General features: G+C 43.1%; 1 protein-coding gene across 1 annotated transcript; it reads left to right on the top strand.

Moving 5' to 3' along the window:
• Nucleotides 1-185: 185 nt before the first annotated feature.
• LOC139407304 (actin-related protein 10-like) lies at nt 186-22,327 on the top strand. Its single transcript, XM_071150978.1, has 12 exons — nt 186-374; nt 800-872; nt 16,069-16,151; nt 16,313-16,421; nt 16,863-17,038; nt 17,277-17,356; nt 18,339-18,374; nt 18,585-18,664; nt 18,846-18,919; nt 19,323-19,404; nt 20,959-21,160; nt 21,293-22,327. Exons 1-12 carry the CDS (start codon nt 298-300, stop codon nt 21,472-21,474), a joined length of 1,254 nt encoding a protein of 417 aa, XP_071007079.1. The 5' UTR covers nt 186-297; the 3' UTR covers nt 21,475-22,327.

The following is a 22,327-nucleotide window of genomic DNA, read 5'->3' as shown; positions in this document are numbered from 1 at the left end:
CTTTATAGATCGTTCAAATTCTCAGTCCATATCTGGTGTGTAAAAATGACTTCTATAAATGTTTGGATATGACTAGTATAGACCGTGATGTATTTTTATTTTGCGTTTGATTTATAACATACAAGTATATTTTCATAAACTATTTTACAGCAGGGACAAACTATTTTTAATCAGGCGAGTTCCCCAGACGTTATTCCTCAAACTGAAAGAAAGGACCCTGCCAAACCCAGCAGGAAATAATTTATTTGCGTTTGCATGTTGTATATTGGAAACGATTAAGTAAATATAAAATATAAAATGCCCTTGTTTGAAGGGTTGGGGAGTGGAGGGGAAAAAACTGCAGTCGTCATTGATTTAGGAGCAGCCTACACAAAGTGAGTATTTAACTAGCTAGATATGTCGTTAGCTAGCAGAGCTAACGTTTACATGCTAACAACATTGGCCTCTACCAGTCACACATGTTAAGTACTGAACATCAGAGATTTAAGCAAATATAAACCGACTATCCAATGTTTAAAGCACGTTATAGTTGGTCACAATGTGTTAAATATTTGTTTTTCTGAATAAGGGCTAGCGATATTAACGAAAGCTAGATGGCTAATGTTAGCTAGCTAGCGATTTATGGAACAGCAGTAGTCTAGTTCCTGGGCTGGGGAAGATCATATGAGAATCAGACACACATTGGGACACACTAAGGCCCTTTACTCATTAAATATACATTTATTGGCATTGAGTACTGTCTGACAAGTGTCAATGATTTCACTCATCACAAACTAAATGGTTTTGTATGATGATGCAGGTGTGGCTTTGCTGGAGAAACGGGGCCCAGGTTCATCATTCCTAGTGAGATACAGAAGCCGGGACAACAGCAGGTGAGTGAGTTAGTGAGCGAATTAATGAATGACAAGTGATCTTTAATTTATGGACAGGCATTATTGAAATCGACTGTCTCTTCTCTCTGTGTGTGTGTGTGTGTGTGTGTGTGTGTGTGTGTGTGTGTGTGTGTGTGTGTGTGTGTGTGTGTGTGTGTGTGTGTGTGTGTGTGTGTGTGTGTGTGTGTGTGTGTGTGTGAGAGAGAGAAATAATGACACTACTCTCACTACTCTTTAAAGTGGAACTGACAGCGTTTTAACTACTTTTCAGATATGAAACAAACAGACAATCATAATATCAGTCAAATATATCAAATTCACAGATTATGCTACAAAACCAACTTTATAAAAGGTTTTTCCATGACGAACACTGAGGCATTGTTGGCAGAATAGATTAGATGGACGCAGTTCAGTGCATGATTAATATAATTCACCAATACATTACTTGGTGGTCCGGTTATCAGGTTGTCAATCCCAGCTGGCCTTGTACATTGTTTGCTGCCTCCACCCAGAGTGCACTGATTCTGTTTCAATTACTCAATATTTTTGACAAAAATGGGCTAATGTAACTAAGACTGGGAATGTCAATACAATCAAACTAGCAATGGCAATGATCAGTATAATGGCAAATTATGATATTATGTCATTGGAGGGGTGGGTGAGTGACTTCTCACACTCATTGTTTTTCGGTGGCTATACACAGCTAGAGATGCAGGTGTCATTTTGTTAGCTAGCAAGAACCTGAACGACTGTATTATACAGTTATCATATCTCTTGCGTTCACAAATTCACTCTGGCTAGCTACTCCAATTTCAGAGCACTCTCACCTGTGTGCCAGAGCGCAGAATAGCTGTTTAATTTACAAACATGCAACATCTGCTGAGTCACGAACGCTGGGTCCCCATAGCTGATGCTTTTGCAACAGCTACTCTTCCTGGGGTACACATGAAACATGACATAATACATAGTAGGGAACATTATTAGTCAAGGACTGAAATACATACATTTAAAATGTTACATAGCCTACATACATACACACAATATCTAGGTCTAATACATAGTACAGTGCAAGTCACAATACAATATATATATAAAATGGATGTGTCTCTTCACAGTCCCCTTTGTGCAGTAAGGTGCTATTTTATCAGTTTTTTTTAACTGGTTTTATTGCTAATATATATATATATATATATATATATATTACTTTTTTCCCCCACATTTTCATACAGTACATTTATAATTTCCAATGGGGCTATACATTTGGGTGAGTTTTTTTTCTCACCTAAGTAGCCTCATTTCACTGCCAAAAAGAAAATTAAACCATCTAGTGTTCAGCGAAATAACAACACAATGTCAAATACAGGTAGCCTAGTCAAATAATTAACATCCAATCACCTCAACCGTTACTCTCTCGCGGAAATTCCGCTAACGGTCCGTATGTAGACAAATGTAGCTGCTGCTCATTCCGTTTGCTCGAAAATTGATAAATGTTTTATTTTTTTTAAGTACTGCTATTACCAGCAGTACTGCACATGTCGACGACACAAATTGGCACATCCAATGCTAGCATCAGTAATTCTATATTTGTTGTTAGCCCAGCTAGCATGGACACTGACAGTTGTGAATCTGATGTAGCCGAAGAGCTACTGCCCCCTTACCTGGGAAAGCAGCAAAATAAAAGACAGGGATGGACCATCGAAGAGGCGCAAATATGATGAGAACTATATTGATTTGGGGTTCATTTATATTGGGAGTAGTGCCTTTCCTCAGCCACAGTGTGTTATATGTGCAAAAGTACTATCTCAGAACTTGATGAAACATTCACACTTGTGCAGACATTTAGAAACAAAACATGCCAATTTGGAAAATTGGCCACAGGATTTTTTTAGCAAGAATTAAGATGACTTTCGAGTACTAAGACATGTATAAAAGCAACAGATACCATTAATAAGAAGGGGCTAGAAGCGTCTTATATGGTGAGCTACCGAGTGGCTAGGACAGTCAAGTCCCATACTATTGTGGAGGACTTAATTATCCATGCTGCTGCGGATATGGCTGGGGGAAAAGGCCCAAAAAATGAATGCCTTCATCAAACAACACTGTTTCATGACGCATCAGTGACATGGCAGGAGATGTTTTGAAACGATTACTGCTTTGCATACAAGCCAGTGAATTCTATGCGTTACAGCTGGATGAGTCAACGGACGTAGCAGGCCTGGCACAGCTCCTGGTATATGTCTGTTACGTTTATGGGGGGGTCAATTAAGGAAGATATCCGCTTCTGCAAACCACTGGAAGTCAGGACAACAGGAGAGGATATTTTTAAAGTACTGGACAGCTTTGTGACACCAGATGGACTTTGGTGGTAAAGATGTGCTGGTATCTGTACTGATGGCGCAAAAGCCATGACAGGGAGACGTAGTGGAGTGGTAACGTGCATGCAAGCAGTTGCTCCCGACGCCACTTGGGTACACTGCAGCATCCACCGAGAAGCTCTTGCTGCCATGGGAATGCCTGACAGCTTGAAAAACGTTTTGGTCACTACAGTGAAAATGGTTAACTTTGTTAAAGCAAGGCCCCTGAACTTGTGTATTTTCTGCACTATGCAATGATGTGGACAGCGACCATGTAACCCTTTTACAACATACAGACACTGGTTATCAAGGGGCAAAGTATTGACACGTTTTTTTTATTTTTATTGAGAGACGAGCTTAAAGTTATCTTTACTGACCATAATTTTCACTTGTCTGACCGCTTGCATGATGACGAGTTTCTCACACGACTGGCCTATCTGGGTGATGTTTTTTCTCGCCTGAATGATCTGAATCTAGGATTACAGGGACTCTCCCAAACTATATTCAATGTGTGGGACAAAATTGAGGAGCTCTTCTGTATGCATTAAGAAGGACAACACACAGGTCTTTCCATCATTGTATATATTTTTTGTGTGCAAATGAACTCAAGCTTACAGACAATGTCAAATGTGATATAGCGAAGCACCTGAGTGAGTTGGGTGCCCAATTACTATTTTTTATTTTTATTTCACCTTTATTTAACCAGGTAGGCTAGTTGAGAACAAGTTCTCATTTGCAACTGCGACCTGGCCAAGATAAAGCATAGCAATTTGACACATACAACAACACAGAGTTACACATGGAATAAACAAAACATACAGTAGAAAAAATAAAACAAAAAGTCTATATACAGTGAGTGCAAATGAGGTAAGATAAGGGAGCTAAGGCAATGAATAGGCCATGGTGGCAAAGTAATTACAATATAGCAATTAAACACTGGAATGGTAGATGTGCAGAAGATGCATGTGCAAGTAGAGATACTGGGGTGCAAAGGAGCAAGATAAATAAATACTGTATGGGGATGAGGTAGATAGATGGGCTGTTTACAGATGGGGCTATGTACAGGTGCAGTGATCTGTGAGCTGCTCTGACAGCTGGTGCTTAAAGCTAGTGAGGGAGATATGAGTCTCCAGCTTCAGTGATTTTTGCAGTTCGTTTCAGTCAATGGCAGCAGAGAACTGTAAGGAAAGGCGACCAAAGGAGGAATTGGCTTTGGGGGTGACCAGTGAGATATACCTGCTGGAGCACGTGCTACGAGTGGGTGCTGCTATGGTGACCAGTGAGCTGAGATAAGACGGGGCTTTACCTAGCAGAGACTTGTAGATTACCTGGAGCCAATGGGTTTGGCGACGAGTATGACACGAGGGCCAACCAACGAGAGCGTACAGGTCGCAGTGGTGGGTAGTATATGGGGCTTTGGTGACAAAATGGATGGCACTGTGATAGACTGCATCCAATTTGTTGAGTAGAGTGTTGGAGGCTATTTTATAGATGACATCGCCGAAGTCGAGGCTCGGTAGGATGGTCAGTTCTACGAGGGTATGTTTGGCAGCATGAGTGAAGGATGCTTTGTTGCGATATAGGAAGCCGATTCTAGATTTAATTTTGGATTGGAGATGCTTAATGTGAGTCTGGAAGGAGAGTTTACAGTCTAACCAGACACCTTTGTATTTGTAGTTGTCCATTTATTCTAAGTCAGAATAGTGATGCTGGACGGGCGGGCAGGTGCGGGCAGTGATCGATTGAATAGCATGAATTTAGTTTTACTTGCATTTAAGAGCAGTTGGAGGCCACGGAAGGAGAGTTGTAATGGCATTGAAGCTTGTGTAGAGGTTAGTTAACACAGTGTCCAAAGGGGCCAGAAGTATACAGAATGGTGTCGTCTGCATAGAGGTGGATCAGAGAATCACCAGCAGCAAGAGCGACATCATTGATGTATACAGAGAAGCGAGTCGGCCTGAGAATTGAACCCTGTGGCACCCCCATAGAGACTGCCAGAGGTCCGGACAACAGGCCCTCCGATTTGACACACTGAACTCTATCAGAGAAGTAGTTGGTAAACCACGCAAGGCAATCATTTGAGAAACCAAGGCTGTCGTGTCTGCCAATAAGAATGTGGTGATTGACAGAGTCGAAAGCCTTGGCCAGGTTGATGAATATGGCTGCACAGTAGTGTCTCTTATCGATGGCGGTTATGATATCGTTTAGGACCTTGAGCGTGGCTGAGGTGCACCCATGACCAGCTCAGAAACCAGATTGCATAGCGGAGAAGGTACGGTGGGATTCGAAATGGTCGGTAATCTGTTTGTTGACTTGGCTTTCGAAGACCTTAGAAAGACAGGGTAGGATAGATATAGGTCTGTAGCAGTTTGGGTCTAGAGTGTCACCCCCTTTGAAGAGGGGGATGACCGCGGCAGCTTTCCAATCTTTGGGAATCTCAGAGAGGTTGAACAGGCTAAGTTCCAACAATTTCGGCAGATAATTTTAGAAAGAGAGGATTCAGATTGTCTAGCCCGGCTGATTTGTAGGGGTCCAGATTTTGCAGCTCTTTCAGAACATCAGTTGACCGGGATAGGGGTAGGGGTAGCAAGGTGGCCAGCCAGGTGGAAAGCATGGCCAGCCGTAGAGAAATACTTATTGAAATTCTCAATTATAGTGGATTTATCAGTGGTAACAGTGTTTCCTAGCCTCAGAGCAGTGGGCAGGTAGGTGCTCTTATTCTCCATGGACTTTACAGTGTCCCAGAACTTTTTTGAGTTTGTACTACAAGACGCAAATTTTTGTTTGAAAAAGCTATCCTTACTTTTCCTAACTGCCTGTGTATATTTGTTCCTAACTTCCCTGAAAAGTTGCATATCACGGGGGCTATTCGATGCTAATGCAGAACGCCACAGGATGTTTTTGTGCTGTTCCAGGGCAGACAGGTCTGGAGTGAACCAAGGACTATATCTATTCCTAGTTCTAATTTTTTTGAATGGGGCATGCTTATTTAAGATGGTGAGGAAGGCACTTTTAAAGAATAACCAGGCATCCTCTACTGACGAGATGAGGGCAATGTCATTCCAGGATACCCCAGCCAGGTCGATTTAGAATGGCCTGCTCGCAGAAGTGTTTTAGGGAGCGTTTGACAGTGATGAGGGGTGGTCATTTGATTGCAGACCCATTACTGATGCAGGCAATGAGGCAGTGATCGCTGAGATCTTGATTGAAAACAGCAGAGGTGTATTTGGAGGGCGTGTTAGTTAGGATGATCTCTATGTGGGTGCCCGTGTTTACGGATTTGGGGTTGTACCTGGTAGGTTCATTGATCATTTGTGTGAGATTGAGGGCATCAAGCTTAGATTGTAGGATGTCCGGGGTGTTAAGCATGTCCCAGTTTAGGTCACCTAGTAGCACGAGCACAGAAGACAGATGGGGGGGCAATCAATTCACATATGGTGTCGAGGCACAGCTGGGGGCAGAGGGTTGTCCATGGCAAGCGACAATGGTGAGAGACTTGTTTCTGGAAAGGTGAATTTTTAGAAGTAGAAGCTCGAATTGTTTGGATACAGACCTGGATAGTAAGACAGAACTCTGCAGGCTGTCTTTGCAGTAAATTGCAATACCACCCCCTTTGGCAGCTCTATCTTGGCGGAAAATGTTATAGTTAGGGATGGAAATTTCAGGGTTTTTGGTGGTTTTCCTATGCCAGGATTCAGACACGCCTAAGACATCCGGGTTGGCAGAGTGTGCTAAAGCAGTGAGTAAAACAAACTTAGGGAATAGGCTTCTAATGTTAACATGCATGAAACCAAGGCTTTTGCGGTTACAGAAGTCAATAAATGAGAGCACCTGTGGCGTGGGAGTGGAGCTAGGCACTGCAGGACCTGGATTAACCTCTACATCACCAGAGGAGAAGTAGGATAAGGGTACGGCTAAAGGCTATACGATCTGGCCGTCTAGCACATTCGGAACAGAGAGTTAAAGGAGCAGGTTTCTGGGCACGATAGCATAGATTCAAGGCATAGTGTACAGACAAAGGTAAGGTTGGATGTGAGTACAGTGGAGGTGAACCTAGGCATTGAGTAATGATGAGAGAGTTATAGTCTCTAGAGATGTTTAAACCAGGTGATGTCATCGCATATGTAGGAGGAGGAACAACATGGTTGGTTAAGGCATATTGAGCAGGGCTAGAGGCTCTACAGTGAAATAAGACAGTAATCACTAACCAGGACAGTAATGGACGATGCATATTGATATTAGAGAGAGGCATGCGTAGCCAAGTGATCATTTGGGTCCAGTGACTGGTTGGGCTGGCTGGGGACACGGCGATTCAGACAGTTAGCAGGCCGGGGCTAACATGCTATCAGTTAGTAGTCCGGGACTAAAAAGCTAGCAGTTGCCAGACCGGGGCTAGCAAGCTAGCAGTTAGCAGACCAGGGCTAGCAAGCTAGCAGTTAGCAGACCGGGGCTAGCAAGTTAGCAGAATGGCCTTTGGGGCACATTGCGATGGAGGTAAGTCTGTTTTTGCCTCTTCGTGCGGTGACGTTGATAGACCAGTCGTGGATTAGTAGGGTTCCAAGTAGCTCTAGGTAGCTAGCTGGCCGCAGATAGCAGAATGGGCCTTCAGCGGACGTCGCGCCTGGGAGGCCTGTTGGAATCCTCGGGCAGATTATGTCGGTATTCCAGTCGTAGAGGATCGGCGGGGTTCCATGCCCCGTACTGGCAGTAGAAGGGGTCCGGATATTGTAGACCAGGAGTTGGCTTCGGTGGTAGCCCAGGAGCCCTAGCCGGGCTAGCTTCAGGCTAATTGGTGCTTGCTCCGGGATGGAAACGCTAGCCAGGAGTAGTTACCTGGGATTGAGGTTAGCTAGTTGCAAAGATCCAAATGAAAATGTTCAGAGTTTGAAGTAGGAATCCGGGGATATGGAGAGAAAAAAATAGGTCCGTTATGCTCTGGTTTGAGTCATTTTGTATGAACTGGCGAGAGCTTTCTGAGCTAAAGGTTAGCTGATGACCGCTAGCAGTGGTTTTCTGACTGATAGCTGGTAGGTAGTTTGCTGGCTAGCTTCAGTTGAGGGATTCCAGATCCGAAGTAAATAGAAATACTTCAGAAAAAAAAACAGATCCATGCCACATTGGGTGAGGTGGGTTGCAGGAGAGTATTTAGAAGTTGAGGTTTAGGAAAATATTTCTAAAAGATATGCGAAGAAAAAGATATACACAAGGGACACGACAGGACAAAGACAAAGACGTCTGACTGCTACGCCATCTTGGAATGAGCCAGGTACTTTCCCGAATCGGATGACACAAACAACTGGATTCGTTATCCCTATCATGCCCTGCCTCCAGTCCACTTATTGATATCTGAACAAGAGAGCCTCATCAAAATTGCAACAAATGGTTCTGTGAAAATTTAATTTAATCAGAAGCCACTGCCAGATTTCTGGATTGGACTGCGATTAGAGTATCCTGCCTTGGCAAGTGGCTGTTAAGACACTGATGCCCTTTGCAACCATGTACCTATATGAGAGTGGATTCTCAGCCCTCATAAGCATGAAAACTAAATACATGCACAGACTGTGTGTGAAAAATGATTTAAGACAGAGACTCTCTCCAATACAGAGTTATGTGCATCCTTTCAAGCACACCCTTCTCATTAATCTGTGGTGAATTATTCACAATTTTTGATGAACAAATAAGGTTTTATATGTAGGCTGGATAAATATAGAGCAAAATTATTGATTATTATTATTATTTGTGCCCTGGTCCTATAAGAGCTCTTTGTCATTTCCCACGAGCCGGGTTGTGACAAACTCACACTCATTCTTATGTTTAATAAATGTATCGTATAGTGTGTGTGTGGCAGGCTTACAATGATGGCAAAAAACAACATTTGAGAGTGCGGTGACCCTGATGCTAGAGGGGGTACGCAGCTGGAGGTTGAATATTTGAAGGGGTACGGGACTATAAAAGGTTTGGGAACCACTGTTCTAGACCAACTGCAATTGACCTATGTCCTACTTTGCCTCACATGACCACACAGCTGGGCAGTAGTCCAGTTACGACAAAGCTAGATCCTGTAGGACCTGTCTGGTCGACTGAGCAACGCCCTATCATGGACAGACCTCTTCCCGTTTTAGCTACCATTTGAGTCTATGTTTTTACCATGACAGCTTGCTATCTAGGGTTACAGTTTAGTCTCCTCAACTTGCTCAATAGCCATTTTTTTCAATAATAGATCTAAACAAGGTTTAGCGTTGAGCGAGTGATTTGTCACAAAAATGATGCTTTTAGTTAAAATATTTAGCACCAGCCTATTGCTAGTTACCCATTCTAAAACTGACTGAAGCTCTATGTTAAGTATCTCAGTTATTCATTTTACTTTTGCAGCCAATGCGTATACTGTTGAGTCGTCAGCGTACATAGACATACAGGCTTTATTCAAGGTCAGTGGAAGGTCATTTGTAAAAACAGAAAACAATAATGGTCCTATCCGGCTGCCCTGCGGTACACACATTCAACTGAATTTGCATGAGAGAGGCTTCTGTTCACGAAAACCCCTAGATAGATAGATAGATAGATAGGTAACTCTCAATCCATAATAAGAGGGCCACCATTGTTCCTGTTCCCAAGAAAGCTAAGGTAACTGAGCTAAACGACTACCGCCCCGTAGCACTCACATCCGTCATCATGAAGTGCTTTGAGAGACTAGTCAAGGACCATATCACCTCCACCCTACCTGACACCCTAGACCCACTCCAATTTGCTTACCGCCCAAATAGGTCCACAGACGATGCAATCTCAACCACACTGCACACTGCCCTAACCCATCTGGACAAGAGGAATACCTATGTGAGAATGCTGTTCATCGACTACAGCTCGGCATTCAACACCATAGTACCCTCCAAGCTCGTCATCAAGCTCGAGACCCTGGGTCTCGACCCCGCCCTGTGCAACTGGGTACTGGACTTCCTGACGGGCCGCCCCCAGGTGGTGAGGGTAGGCAACAACATCTCCTCCCCGCTGATCCTCAACACTGGGGCCCCACAAGGGTGCGTTCTGAGCCCTCTCCTGTACTCCCTGTTCACCCACGACTGCGTGGCCACGCACGCCTCCAACTCAATCATCAAGTTTGCGGACGACACAACAGTGGTAGGCTTGATTACCAACAACGACGAGACGGCCTACAGGGAGGAGGTGAGGGCCCTCGGAGTGTGGTGTCAGGAAAATAACCTCACACTCAACGTCAACAAAACTAAGGAGATGATTGTGGACTTCAGGAAACAGCAGAGGGAACACCCCCCTATCCACATCGATGGAACAGTAGTGGAGAGGGTAGCAAGTTTTAAGTTCCTCGGCATACACATCACAGACAAACTGAATTGGTCCACTCACACAGACAGCATCGTGAAGAAGGCGCAGCAGCGCCTCTTCAACCTCAGGAGGCTGAAGAAATTCGGCTTGTCACCAAAAGCACTCACAAACTTCTACAGATGCACAATCGAGAGCATCCTGGCGGGCTGTATCACCGCCTGGTATGGCAACTGCACCGCCCTCAACCGTAAGGCTCTCCAGAGGGTAGTGAGGTCTGCACAACGCATCACCGGGGGCAAACTACCTGCCCTCCAGGACACCTACACCACCCGATGTCACAGGAAGGCCATAAAGATCATCAAGGACATCAACCACCCGAGCCACTGCCTGTTCACCCCGCTATCATCCAGAAGGCGAGGTCAGTACAGGTGCATCAAAGCTGGGACCGAGAGACTGAAAAACAGCTTCTATCTCAAGGCCATCAGACTGTTAAACAGCCACCACTAACACTGAGTGGCTGCTGCCAACACACTGACACTGACTCAACTCCAGCCACTTTAATAATGGGAATTGATGGGAAATGATGTAAATATATCACTAGCCACTTTAAACAATGCTACCTTATATAATGTTACTTACCCTACATTATTCATCTCATATGCATACGTATATACTGTACTCTATATCATCGACTGTATCCTTATGTAATACATATATCACTAGCCACTTTAAACTATGCCACTTTGTTTACATACTCATCTCATTTGTACATACTGTACTCGATACCATCTACTGTATCTTGCCTATGCTGCTCTGTACCATCACTCATTCATATATCCTTATGTACATATTCTTTATCCCCTTACACTGTGTACAAGACAGTAGTTTTGGAATTGTTAGTTAGATTACTTGTTATTACTGCATTGTCGGAACTAGAAGCACAAGCATTTCGCTACACTCGCATAGGTAGAGGATCCAAATCCATAACAGCAAAAAAAAAAGTCAGCAATAGGTTATTATCAATGACATCAAAAGCTGCACTGTAGTCTAACAAAACAGCTCCCACAACATTCTTACTATCAATTTCTTTCAGGAAATCAGTCATTTGTGTCAGTTCCATTAACCATTAAAGGGTGCTCTGCTATTCAAGGGCACACACTTCTTTTAGGCTTAAATTGAAGATGTGGCAAACAGGAGTCCCAATGTATTCCGCTACCAACCTCAGCAATTTACCATCCAGGTTGTCGGTACCAGGTGGTTTGTCCTTATTTATATATAGCAACAATTTTTCACCTCTTCCACACCCACATTGTGGAACTCCAAACTACAGTGCTTGTCTTTCATTATTTGGTCCATTATGCATGAAATGAAGGCTCAGCATTTGTTGTTTGAATGTCATACTAATATTGTCAACAAAAAAGTTATTAAAGTGATTAAAGGGTTTTGTTATGAACAAGCCATCTGCTTGTGCTTCAACACCTGCATTGCTTTCTGTTTGGGGTTTTAGACTGGGTTTCTGTACAGCACTTTGAGATATCAGCTGATGTACGAAGGGCTATATAAATACATTTGATTTGATCTGCCTCAATGCAGGATGCAGTTGTTTGCTTTTTTTGCCTTGAATTTAATTTACAGTACTCCAGAGCTTCTTACTATCATACTTTATATCATTTATCTGTGTTCCATAGTATAGTTTATTTTTGTTTAATTTAGTTACAGTAAATTGAGAAATCACGTATGTTTTCAAGTCTGCTGTGTTGTCAGACTTATCTGCTATTCCCTTTGCCTCATCCCTCTCCGCCATACAGTTTTTCAATTCATCATCTATCCATGAGGATTTGGCAGTTCTAACAGTCAGTTTGTTGATGGGAGCCTATCAGTAACCAGAAGAAGCAGTTTCATAAATTCTTCAAGTGCAGTGTCCAAATGTTCCTCATTACACAAATCAGACCAACAAATATATTTCACATCTTCCACATAGGAATCATTGAAAATCCTCTTGTATAATTGTTTATACACAATTTTAGGTCTCGTCTTTGGAACTTTGTTTTTTAGATATGGCTATTATATTATGATCACTACATCCGATGGGTGTGGATACAACTTTAGAGCAGATTTCTGCAACATTAGTAAAGACCTGATCAATGCACATGGATGATTTAGGTAGGTTGATTGATGACTTGAACCAGATTGCAGTCTGGTTAGCGATTGGAGATTATTTTTGAGTGGACAGCTTGATGACAACCAGTCAATATTTAGGACACCCAGAAAATATACCTCTCTTATGATATCACAAACATTATCCAACATTTCACACACCAAGTCCAAATACTGACTTGTAGCACTTTATAGCACTCTATAGCAACTTCCTACGAGAATAGGCTTTAGGTGAGGCACATGAACCTGTTGCCATATTGTTTCCACATCATCTGACATGAGACCCTCTCTCAGCCTAACATGAAAACACTGTCATCAGCTCTGCTAGGGCGAGTAAAATGGTCAGTGTGGCGTTCTCTCATTTGCGTCTGGAAGTAGTAGATAGCCAACTTTAGCCAATTAACTTGTGTGCTTGGTTGGGACAAGGCAGCTGCAGAAGGACGAGTAGGCTGCAATTCCCCATCGTTTATCAGTGCAATTTTCACGGCCAACTAGCAGTAAAAGTTGAGAGGGTTTATTTAATGTGCCTTCGATAGATTTTAGCTCATCTTGCTCTGGCTAGCATTAGTTGTTGGTGTGCATAACTGAGGGAGAGAGCCTACATTTTCATGGTTGTTTGATCAATAGGACTGTAAAGTTTCCAAATGTAATAGAACTCCTGTGGTATTTACATACTTGCAGAAAACCATTTGGGTGCATTGTGGCTTTTGGCGAATGCATTCTACTGATCTGAAGTCGCGCTGTTAGAACTGCCTGCAAACATCCAGTTCGAAGTGAATGATGGCAGGCTTGTGTGGCAAATGACTTTTGCGTAAAGGCCTACTGTAGCTTTGACTGCCTATGGTGCACCAGTCTGCGTAGAGTCTGGTCCTGGACGAGACGGATGTTTTAATTTAGTGCAGGGTCTATTAATTGTCCAAACGCATGGCTGCTTTCACAAATGCCTAATACATCATTCCCAAACATTCCTAAAACGGGCATATCTAAGCGGTCGCTTGTCAGAATCTTTTTTTTATTAAATTTTTTTTAAGGTGTCATGCTGCCTTGAATTACAGATTTTAATAAGATTTAATGTTGCTAAAATGCTGTCAGTTCCATTTTAACTTTGGACAGGCAGTATGGTCCAGAATATGTGAGCGGAGCAGAGCGATCCCAATTTGATTGGAGCGCGGCACAAGATTCCCAAAAGCTGAGCGTCGGCCTTCTCACCCGCTCCAATTTTGCCCCAGTAGCGCTCACTTCACTAGCTCATGCCATGCCCAGCCCAGCATGCATTTTTAGTCTACTTCTGTGCTGCTGTAGATAACTGTCATTATAGCAAATTATTAATAAACAGAAAATCTGATCTCTTAAAAGTTTCGTTCATTTTTGTTCTGTTATCTGTATACAATAGGCCATCATTGATTTTGATCCCAATAGGCCTGGAATATTCCCACGTTCAAGGAGCTCTCCGTTTTGATTGGATTATTTTGCCTAAAAACCTTTAGGCCTGCCTATAGACAAATAAAAATAAGTCTGCATCTCTACCTGGCAAGAGTGGCCAAAGGGGTGTTTAGCATCCCCAGTGGCTTTGCCAGTGTAGAGAGGATATTCTCCGCTGCTGGCCTGCTCTCCAAGCACCATTGCATGAACCTGAAGCCACAGACTGGACAAACTGTCACGTCTGCTCGCGCTCCCCCTTTCTTGCGCTTGAGGTCGCCAGGCTGCTAATCATTACGCACACCTCCTGTCACCATCGTTACGCGCATCAGTGCTGCCTGTGGGTAAAACAACCCATGGTTACCTTGATTACCCCATTGGCTCATAGCAAAAACTTGACATTTTTCAAGCAACATTTTCTTATTGTCTGCTTGTTTAAGTCCATTACAAAACTACATTAAAGAAAAGTACAACATGTCTAAAGATTTCTTGGTGGCAGGCAATGTTGAAAAGTATTCTCACTACTTAGAAAAACCTAATATTGTAGGGCTTCCCTCATGCCTCTTTTCATGTAGATTAGCCACTTGAATGTTAGCTAGCTACCAATCAGAACATCATTAAGATAGCCAAGACCAACAACCCAAACAAACCGGCTATAATGCTACAAGTAGTAAGTGGAGTTAGACCTTACTACACAAGTTGAATGTCTTACCTGTGATTAAATGTTTGCACACACATAACTGTTGCCTACTTGGACACTGGGTCCCCATAATTTCGCACTGTTACGTTACAGCCTTATTCTAAAATGTATTAAATTGTTTATTTTCCTCAATCAATCATCCATAATGACAAAGCAAAACGTTTTTAGAAATGATTGCTAATTTGTTTCAAGTCCGGGCTCTGGCTGGGCCACTCAAGGACATTCGGAGACTTGTCCCGAAGCCACTCCTGTGTTGTCTCGGCTGTGTGCTTAGGATCGTTGTCCTGTTGGAACCGTCGCCTCCAGTCTGAGGTCCTGAGCAGGTTTTCATCAAGGATCTCTCTGTACTTTGCTCTGTTAATCTTTTCCTCGATCCTGACTAGTCTCCCAGTCCCTGCTGCTGAAAAACATCCCCACAGCAGGATGCTGCAACCACCATGCTTCACTGTAGGGATAGTGCCAGGTTTCCTCCAGATGTGATACTTGGCATTCATGCCAAAGAATTTGTTGTTTTCGTCAGACCAGAGAATCTTGTTTCTCATGGTCAGTCTTTAGGTGCCTTTTGGCAAACTCCAAGCAGGCTGTCATGTGCCTTTTACTGACTAGTGGCTTCCGTCTGGCTACTCAACCATAAAGGCCTGATTGGTGGAGTGCTGCAGAGATGGTTGTCCTCCAGGAAGCTTCTCCCATCTCCACAGAGGAACTCTAGAACGCTGTCAGGGTTCTTGGTCACCTCCCTAAGGCCCTTCTCGCCCAATTGCTCAGTTTGGCTCTAGGAAGAGTCTTAGGAACCACTATCTTCTTTCATATAAGAATGATGGCGGACACTGTGTTCTTGAGGACCTACAATGCTGCAGACATTTTTTGGTACCCTTCCCCAAGTCTGTGCCTCAACACAATCCTGTCTCGAAGCTCTACGGACAATTCCTTCAACCTTATGGCTTGGTTTCTGCTCTGACATGCACTGTCAACTGTGGGACCTAATATAGACAGGTGTGTGTGCCTTTTCAAATCATGTCCAATCAATTGAATTTACCACAGGTGGACACCATGTTGTAGAAACATCTCAAGGATAATCAATGGAAACAGGATGCACCTGAGCTCAATTTCGAGTCTCATAGCAAAGGGTGTGAATACTTATGTAAATAAAGTATTTGACAAAGTTGGCTCTTCTCAAAGTTGGCTCTTTTACAATGGGAATACCGACTCAAAGTATTGAAATGGACAGACTCCTCTATAAACATTTCTGTCGGTGTGTCTTTTCTCACAGTCTATCAAAGTGGTTCAGTACAACATCAACACAGAGGAACTCTACTCCAACCTCAAGGAGTTCATCCACACGCTCTACTTCAGGTAAGGAACTTTTGACAAAGCTAGTAGTGTGTGTAATGACTGACACATCAGTGGCAATAACATTAAAGCAACCATGGGAGTCAGACATTTTGGAGATGCACCCCAGGCCATAATAAAATTAATGATTGAATGTCTGTCTACTACCTTTCTGTCCTGCCCAGGCATCTGCTGGTGAACCCCCGTGACAGGAGAGTGCTGATCATCGAGTCCATCCTCTGTCCCTCCCACTTCAGAGAAACCCTCACCAAAGTCTTCTTCAAACAGTTTGAGGTACTGAGACCAGCTGGACTAATGATATATGTCTATGGGTGCATTTACACATGCAGCCCAATTATGATCTCTGTTTTTCACTAATTGTTATTTTGACCAATTAGATCAGCTCTGAAAAATATCTGATGTGAAAAGATCTAATGTGATTGGTCAAAACCAATTATTGGAAAAAATATCAGAAATGGGCTGCCTTTGTAAACTCAGCCTCTTATGTGTAGATCCACTTTACCTGGTACAAAAATGCTATCCCCTTCTCCTAACCCAAACTAGATGGGTGTAAGCTAAATGATGAATGCAATGCTCCCCTAAGCCAATAGGGAGGCTAGATGGAGCCATCTCCATAGTGCTCACACCTGACAGTAGTTGGAACACAAAGGGCATGGATTTTATATTTTCAGATCAGGCAATGGATGTTTAGGAGGATGCCTCTGTGTTTCCCAGGTGCCCTCAGTGCTGTTTGCTCCCAGTCACCTCATGTCCATCATGTCTCTGGGCATCAACTCAGGCCTGGTGATGGACTGTGGCTACACTGAGACACTGGTGCTGCCTGTGTATGAGTGCATCCCCATCCTGTCAGCCTGGGAAGCCCTGCCTTTGGGTGGCAAGGCCATTCATAAGTAAGTCGTGTGCATGTGTTTGAGATGGTGTAATTATGTAAAGATGTTGCCGTGTGTGCTACTTTGCTTGTGTCACGTACTGAACTTCAGGGAAACAACCTTTTGTTCACCTCTTGAGAGCTGTGTGTTTCAAGCCCCAGTTTCTTGACTACTGACATAATCAAGTGTATCAATGTGTGTGCTTTCAGGGGTACTTGCCCCCTTTGTTCTAAGTGGCTGTGTGTGTTCTAACCCTCAGGGAGTTGGATGGGCTCCTGGTGGAACAGTGTACAGTAGACTCAGACTCCAGTACTGGACAGAGTCTACCTACAGTCATTGGTAAGACCCCGACATCAGAAACCTACTTGTCAAAAACATAAGTAACTTACCGTACAACTCAAGCAGTGCTTTGTCATTGTATAAACTGTCTCAGCCGTCCCATGGATCCTCTTGTTTTCTTGCTGTGGCTATATCATGCTTTGTGAATAGCTGTTGTTGGCAATCTTGTTAATTGATTTTCCTAATTAGCTTCATAATGATGCTGGTGTTCTATTGTTATATGTAGAGGAAGGAAGGAATTTATAATTGCTCTCTCTGGGTGAATCAATCATGCAACATTTTGTATTCAGAAGTCGTTGCTATAGCCTGATGTGAAAGGAAGGACCCGCTCCGTCTTTTTTGAATTATATATATGTGTGTATGTATATATACACACACACACACACACATGGCCTATTTGAGTTATTTTTCTCCTTGTGTACTGTATCCTGGAATTACTGTTCTTTTCTGATCCGAGAGTGAATTCCTATGTAGAGCAGCAGTAGCTCACTAGCTTGCTGATGCAGGGCTAGGCAGGCCTGATGGGCATAAATAATTTAAACAGGCATATTATAGACCATCTCTCTCTCTCTGCACTACTGAACCACACCACTACAGTACCACGGCACAACTGAATGCACTATTACAGTCAAATGACTGACTATGTAATTAATGGCATGAGACTGTTGTGAATGCTAACACTAAACTGTAGCAAACGTATCCAAGGGAAGCAAAAAAAAGTATGTATTAAAATTGGGACAAGTAAACTGCTCTGAACTTATCAAGACTTGATATAATCTACTTTCTCCATACTTCCTCAACCGAAGAGTGCACCTCTGGTGTCCTCTCCTTGTCTCGGACACACACCATTTGACTACAATGAGACACAATCATTTATTACAGTAATAGAACCATTGACGTGAAAGGAAGGGCTCAGTGTGAGGGAGGATAAGTGGGTCATTGGTAAATAGATCTCACTTTTCATCCTGTATTTTGTTCCCAGGCTCCATCCCAGAGGAAGTTGTGGAAGATATCAAGGGTATGTTCAAAAGAAACTGAAACCACTTGTTTTTATTGCCTTTATTACAGACAATGCTGGGATTCCAGTTTAGCAGCTAAAGTAAATGGATTTAGCTACAAAAGGCAGCTAAAGCTAATTCATTTTTAAAAAGATATCTTCGCCCCATTCATGTATGTTGGCGGTAGCATACTCTCATAGACCCTCTTGTTTGTGCTGTTTCTTGTCCAGTCAGGACCTGTTTTGTCAGTGACCTAAAGAGAGGCCTGAAGATCCAGGAGGCCAAGTTTAACCTAGAGGGCACGGCTGAGGTCAGTGACCTTTAACCCCCAACTGGGCAGTCAGTCATTTCTATATTTGCATTGTCTGGTATATTCAAGCAGTAGCTATTGCTGTGTTCTTCCAGTAAATGCCATTTGTTAAAGTTAGTTTGGTGAGTATTATAGTCCAGTGCATTTGAGACTCTTGCATCCATGTTCTTCCACCTTATAGCGACCAACACCACCCCCTGATGTTGATTACCCATTGGATGGGGAGAAGATTCTGCATATCAAGGGAACAATCAGGTAGCTGTTTTTTATATATATCTTCTCAGCTGAAATGTGATACAATTACAAAACACAGCCAAAGGGTTGTGTTTACTGATGTAATCTGTGTCCATTTCATTCATGTCCAGAACATTTCAAACCTAGATATTTGGTTCTGTGTCTCCTCTTTAATATCTGGGTCACCTTCTTCTATTATTGAATCTGGGTTGTCTCTGCAAGGTTTTCATCATGTCTGTCTGTATGCTCTTCTCAGGGGCGGATAATGAACCTACAATTGCTCCTTGGGGCCACAAAAACGTTTATCAAATTGAATTGAAATCAAGACTGTCTTTTTGCCAACTTATTGCAGGGACTCTTGATTGATGTGTTGGTTCTGTATCGTAGGGACTCTGAGTGACGTGTGGGTTGTTGTGTTTTGAAGGGACTCGGTGATGGAGATGCTGTTTGAGCAGGACAATGAGGAGAAGAGTGTGGCCACTCTAGTGCTTGACACTCTGGTCAAGGTAACATTTGTTTTCATAATTGAAAAATACCATGTATTAATCTGGGGTTTCTTTCTGCTCAAACCGCAAGAGATGAGATGCTGCCAAAATGGGTACGGAATTCATGTTACTTCGTCAGTAATTACTGGACGATGTTTTGTTCGCAACGACCTTTCATCAGACATCTGCGTATTCTAATTAAAATCGTCAGCTATTTCATAATTCCTTTTTCCATTTTGTAATGACGAACACATTTCACCAACACGTACGAGGAGAGACTTTAACCCGGTTACCATAGCAACAGTCCCAGCCTCCCGGGACTCTCCAGTTCACTGAGGTGAAATCGTCTCGGTTCCTTCTCAATTTGCCTGAAGACCCGATGTTGAATTGCATAGAATTCTACTTTGGGCAGAAACTAGCATTTGTATCAGGAAAGTTTCCTCTCACGACCTCTACAAGCCAGAATGCTGAATAAAATGATACTTTACTGGTTGTCTGTGTAGTTGGTCCTTTTGCAGGTAGGAATGCGAGACAAAATATCCACAGAGTAGTATTATCAACCCGACCTTCAGTATGCTGGTCTGTATATCGTTTGTATTTCTGTTTTTATTTTCAATACTGATGCAATTCGCATGTGACAAACATGTGCACAATATGGTTGAGCCTAACTGAACGGCAAACACTTCCAGCTGATTGCAACAACAAAAAAGTGCTTTGGTTGACTACATTCGGCTATTGTGCATCATGTGCAATGCGTCAGCATATTGGATATACAAGTGAAAGAACCTACTGGTTCCGTAGAAAGTCGGGTAAACAATTTCCTGTGGATACCCCATCTCCACCTCCTACCGCCAAAATGACCAACAGCATGTACAGCTGGTAAAGTAAGTGTAAATATAATTTTATTCAACATTCTTTTTTGTAGACGCCATTGCATATTTTTGCCAGATTTTTTTTCAGACTGATATCCATGGGAACAGTCTGATGTTTAGGCAACTTCTCAACGAGTCGGATCAGACCAATGACAGACCATTCATCTTAATAGGCAGAGTAGCTTCCATGACTCTTCTTGCATGCTTTGTGCTTGTGCTGCACTCTGTAAGCACAGTACCATAAGCACTCATTGGTATTTTGTGGACAAGTGTGACAGGCAGTGTAGTAAGCTTGTAAACAGTCCACTTCTCTACCGTGTAGGGTCAGTCAATGAGATTTCTCTCCTGAGAGACCAGCACTGTGGACAAATAGGTTTCTGTGGATGAACAGGTTTCATCCCACCCAGTGCTTAAGGAGTTTTTTCTTGCCTCTGTCGCCTCTGCTTGGCACCGGTTGCTGTGAACCACTTAACAAGTACAACTGATTTAGTAAATGAAATAAATCTGAATGACTGATACATTTCTTCTGATCACATGTTTTTTTTTTTTTGGTCTTATTAAATCCTTATTTCTGTCCCATAGACAGTCTTAAGCAGCTTGGGAGTTTAAACCCAGTTTACTGTTAATCTTGTGAAAAGTACATTTGAGAAAATACAAAAGATTGATACATACTTATGTGTTTCTATCTGATGAACCCCCTCAGTGTCCCATTGACACTCGAAAGGCGCTATCTGAAAACCTGGTCATTATCGGGGGCACGGCCATGCTGCCTGGCTTCCTGCACCGGCTTCTGGCTGAGATACGCCTCTTGGTGGACAAACCCAAGTATCGCGACGCCCTGGCCACCAAGAGCTTCAGGCTGCACAGTCCTCCAGCCAAACCCAACTGCACCGCATGGCTCGGAGGTGAGAGACAGAATAGTCTGATAACCAACCTTGTCCTTGGACTCTGTATGGATCAGTTGGGGGTGGTAATGCAGGTAGGTATACACCAGCTTTGAAAAACCCTGTGTCTCCTGCTTTCCTCTCCCCGTGTAGGAGCGATCTTTGGAGCACTGCAAGACATCCTGGGTAGTCGTTCTGTGTCGCGTGACTACTACAACCAGACAGGCCGTATCCCCGACTGGTGCTGTCTCAGCTCCCCGCTGCCAGAATCAGTCTATGATGCAGGGAAGACCCCCCCACCACTCATGAAGAGAGCCTTCTCCACAGAGAAATAAACCACTAGACACTATTGTCTACCCCTGGTCTGCGTCTGCAGTGCCACCCTAAACCAAAAATAGTGCACCATATAAGGAAAGTTGCACCACTAAAACTCACCCCAGACGTAACTTGAACATATCAGACATTATGGGTGTGTCTCAATAGTCTATTGCGGTTTCCTCTACTCATGCCCTTCCCCTCATCTGTAAGGCGAGGGAGCCACTTTAGACTAGAGATGCACCTAGCATCTCAACCCCCAGATGGCTGTGGATTGTGGGGGTTTTAGTTCTATCAGTCTTTATGTGCCTGTTCTGTAAGACTCCTGCCACACTGTGTTCCAGATTCTGCTCACTCTATTGCTAACTAGATGTTTTGTCTAAGGATTGCACTGGTACAGTAGTCAGCATTTGAATTGAGAGTACTGTGCTGGGGTCAGGGAGAGTAAGTTCTGGGTCCAGATCGTTGTACACAAGGTGGCCTTGAACAGAGTTGTGGCCATGTGTTGACTATCCCCTTGAGGCAGAAGTGTGGATTTGACTCGGTTTTCCAGCTGAACTGAGGCTTGTCATGTTAACACTCTTGAGCTGTATATAGAAACTGTCAGTAAGAAAGTGTACTGCATTTCAACCAGATAAATTGTAGTTCAACCAATTTAAATTGCAGTTCAGTTTTGATATTTGGCTGTCAAGTTTCTCTTTATGTAGTCCTTGTGAATGCTACCCCCAGGCATTCATTTTCAGCTAATATGTAGTGTTTTATTTATTTTTTATTTGCCATGTAAAACATTGAAACTGATATTAATCTCCCCAGAGCTCTTATCCTGTAATGCATCAACTCAAACAGCACTAAATAAACATTCCTGCTGTTGCA

The sequence above is a fragment of the Oncorhynchus clarkii genome, chromosome 4 (assembly GCF_045791955.1).
Source record: "Oncorhynchus clarkii lewisi isolate Uvic-CL-2024 chromosome 4, UVic_Ocla_1.0, whole genome shotgun sequence".
Classification (NCBI taxonomy): domain Eukaryota; kingdom Metazoa; phylum Chordata; class Actinopteri; order Salmoniformes; family Salmonidae; genus Oncorhynchus; species Oncorhynchus clarkii.
This window is presented reverse-complemented; position numbering and strand designations above follow the sequence as displayed.

Bases quoted from the DNA above. Each gene is read 5' to 3' on its own strand.
- LOC139407304 (XM_071150978.1), top strand. From the start codon at position 298: ATGCCCTTGTTTGAAGGGTTGGGGAGTGGAGGGGAAAAAACTGCAGTC. The intron at 16,152-16,312 runs GTAAGGAACTTT...TGTCCTGCCCAG, and splicing joins ATCCACACGCTCTACTTCAG to GCATCTGCTGGTGAACCCCC. The intron at 17,357-18,338 runs GTAAGACCCCGA...TTTTGTTCCCAG, and splicing joins GAGTCTACCTACAGTCATTG to GCTCCATCCCAGAGGAAGTT.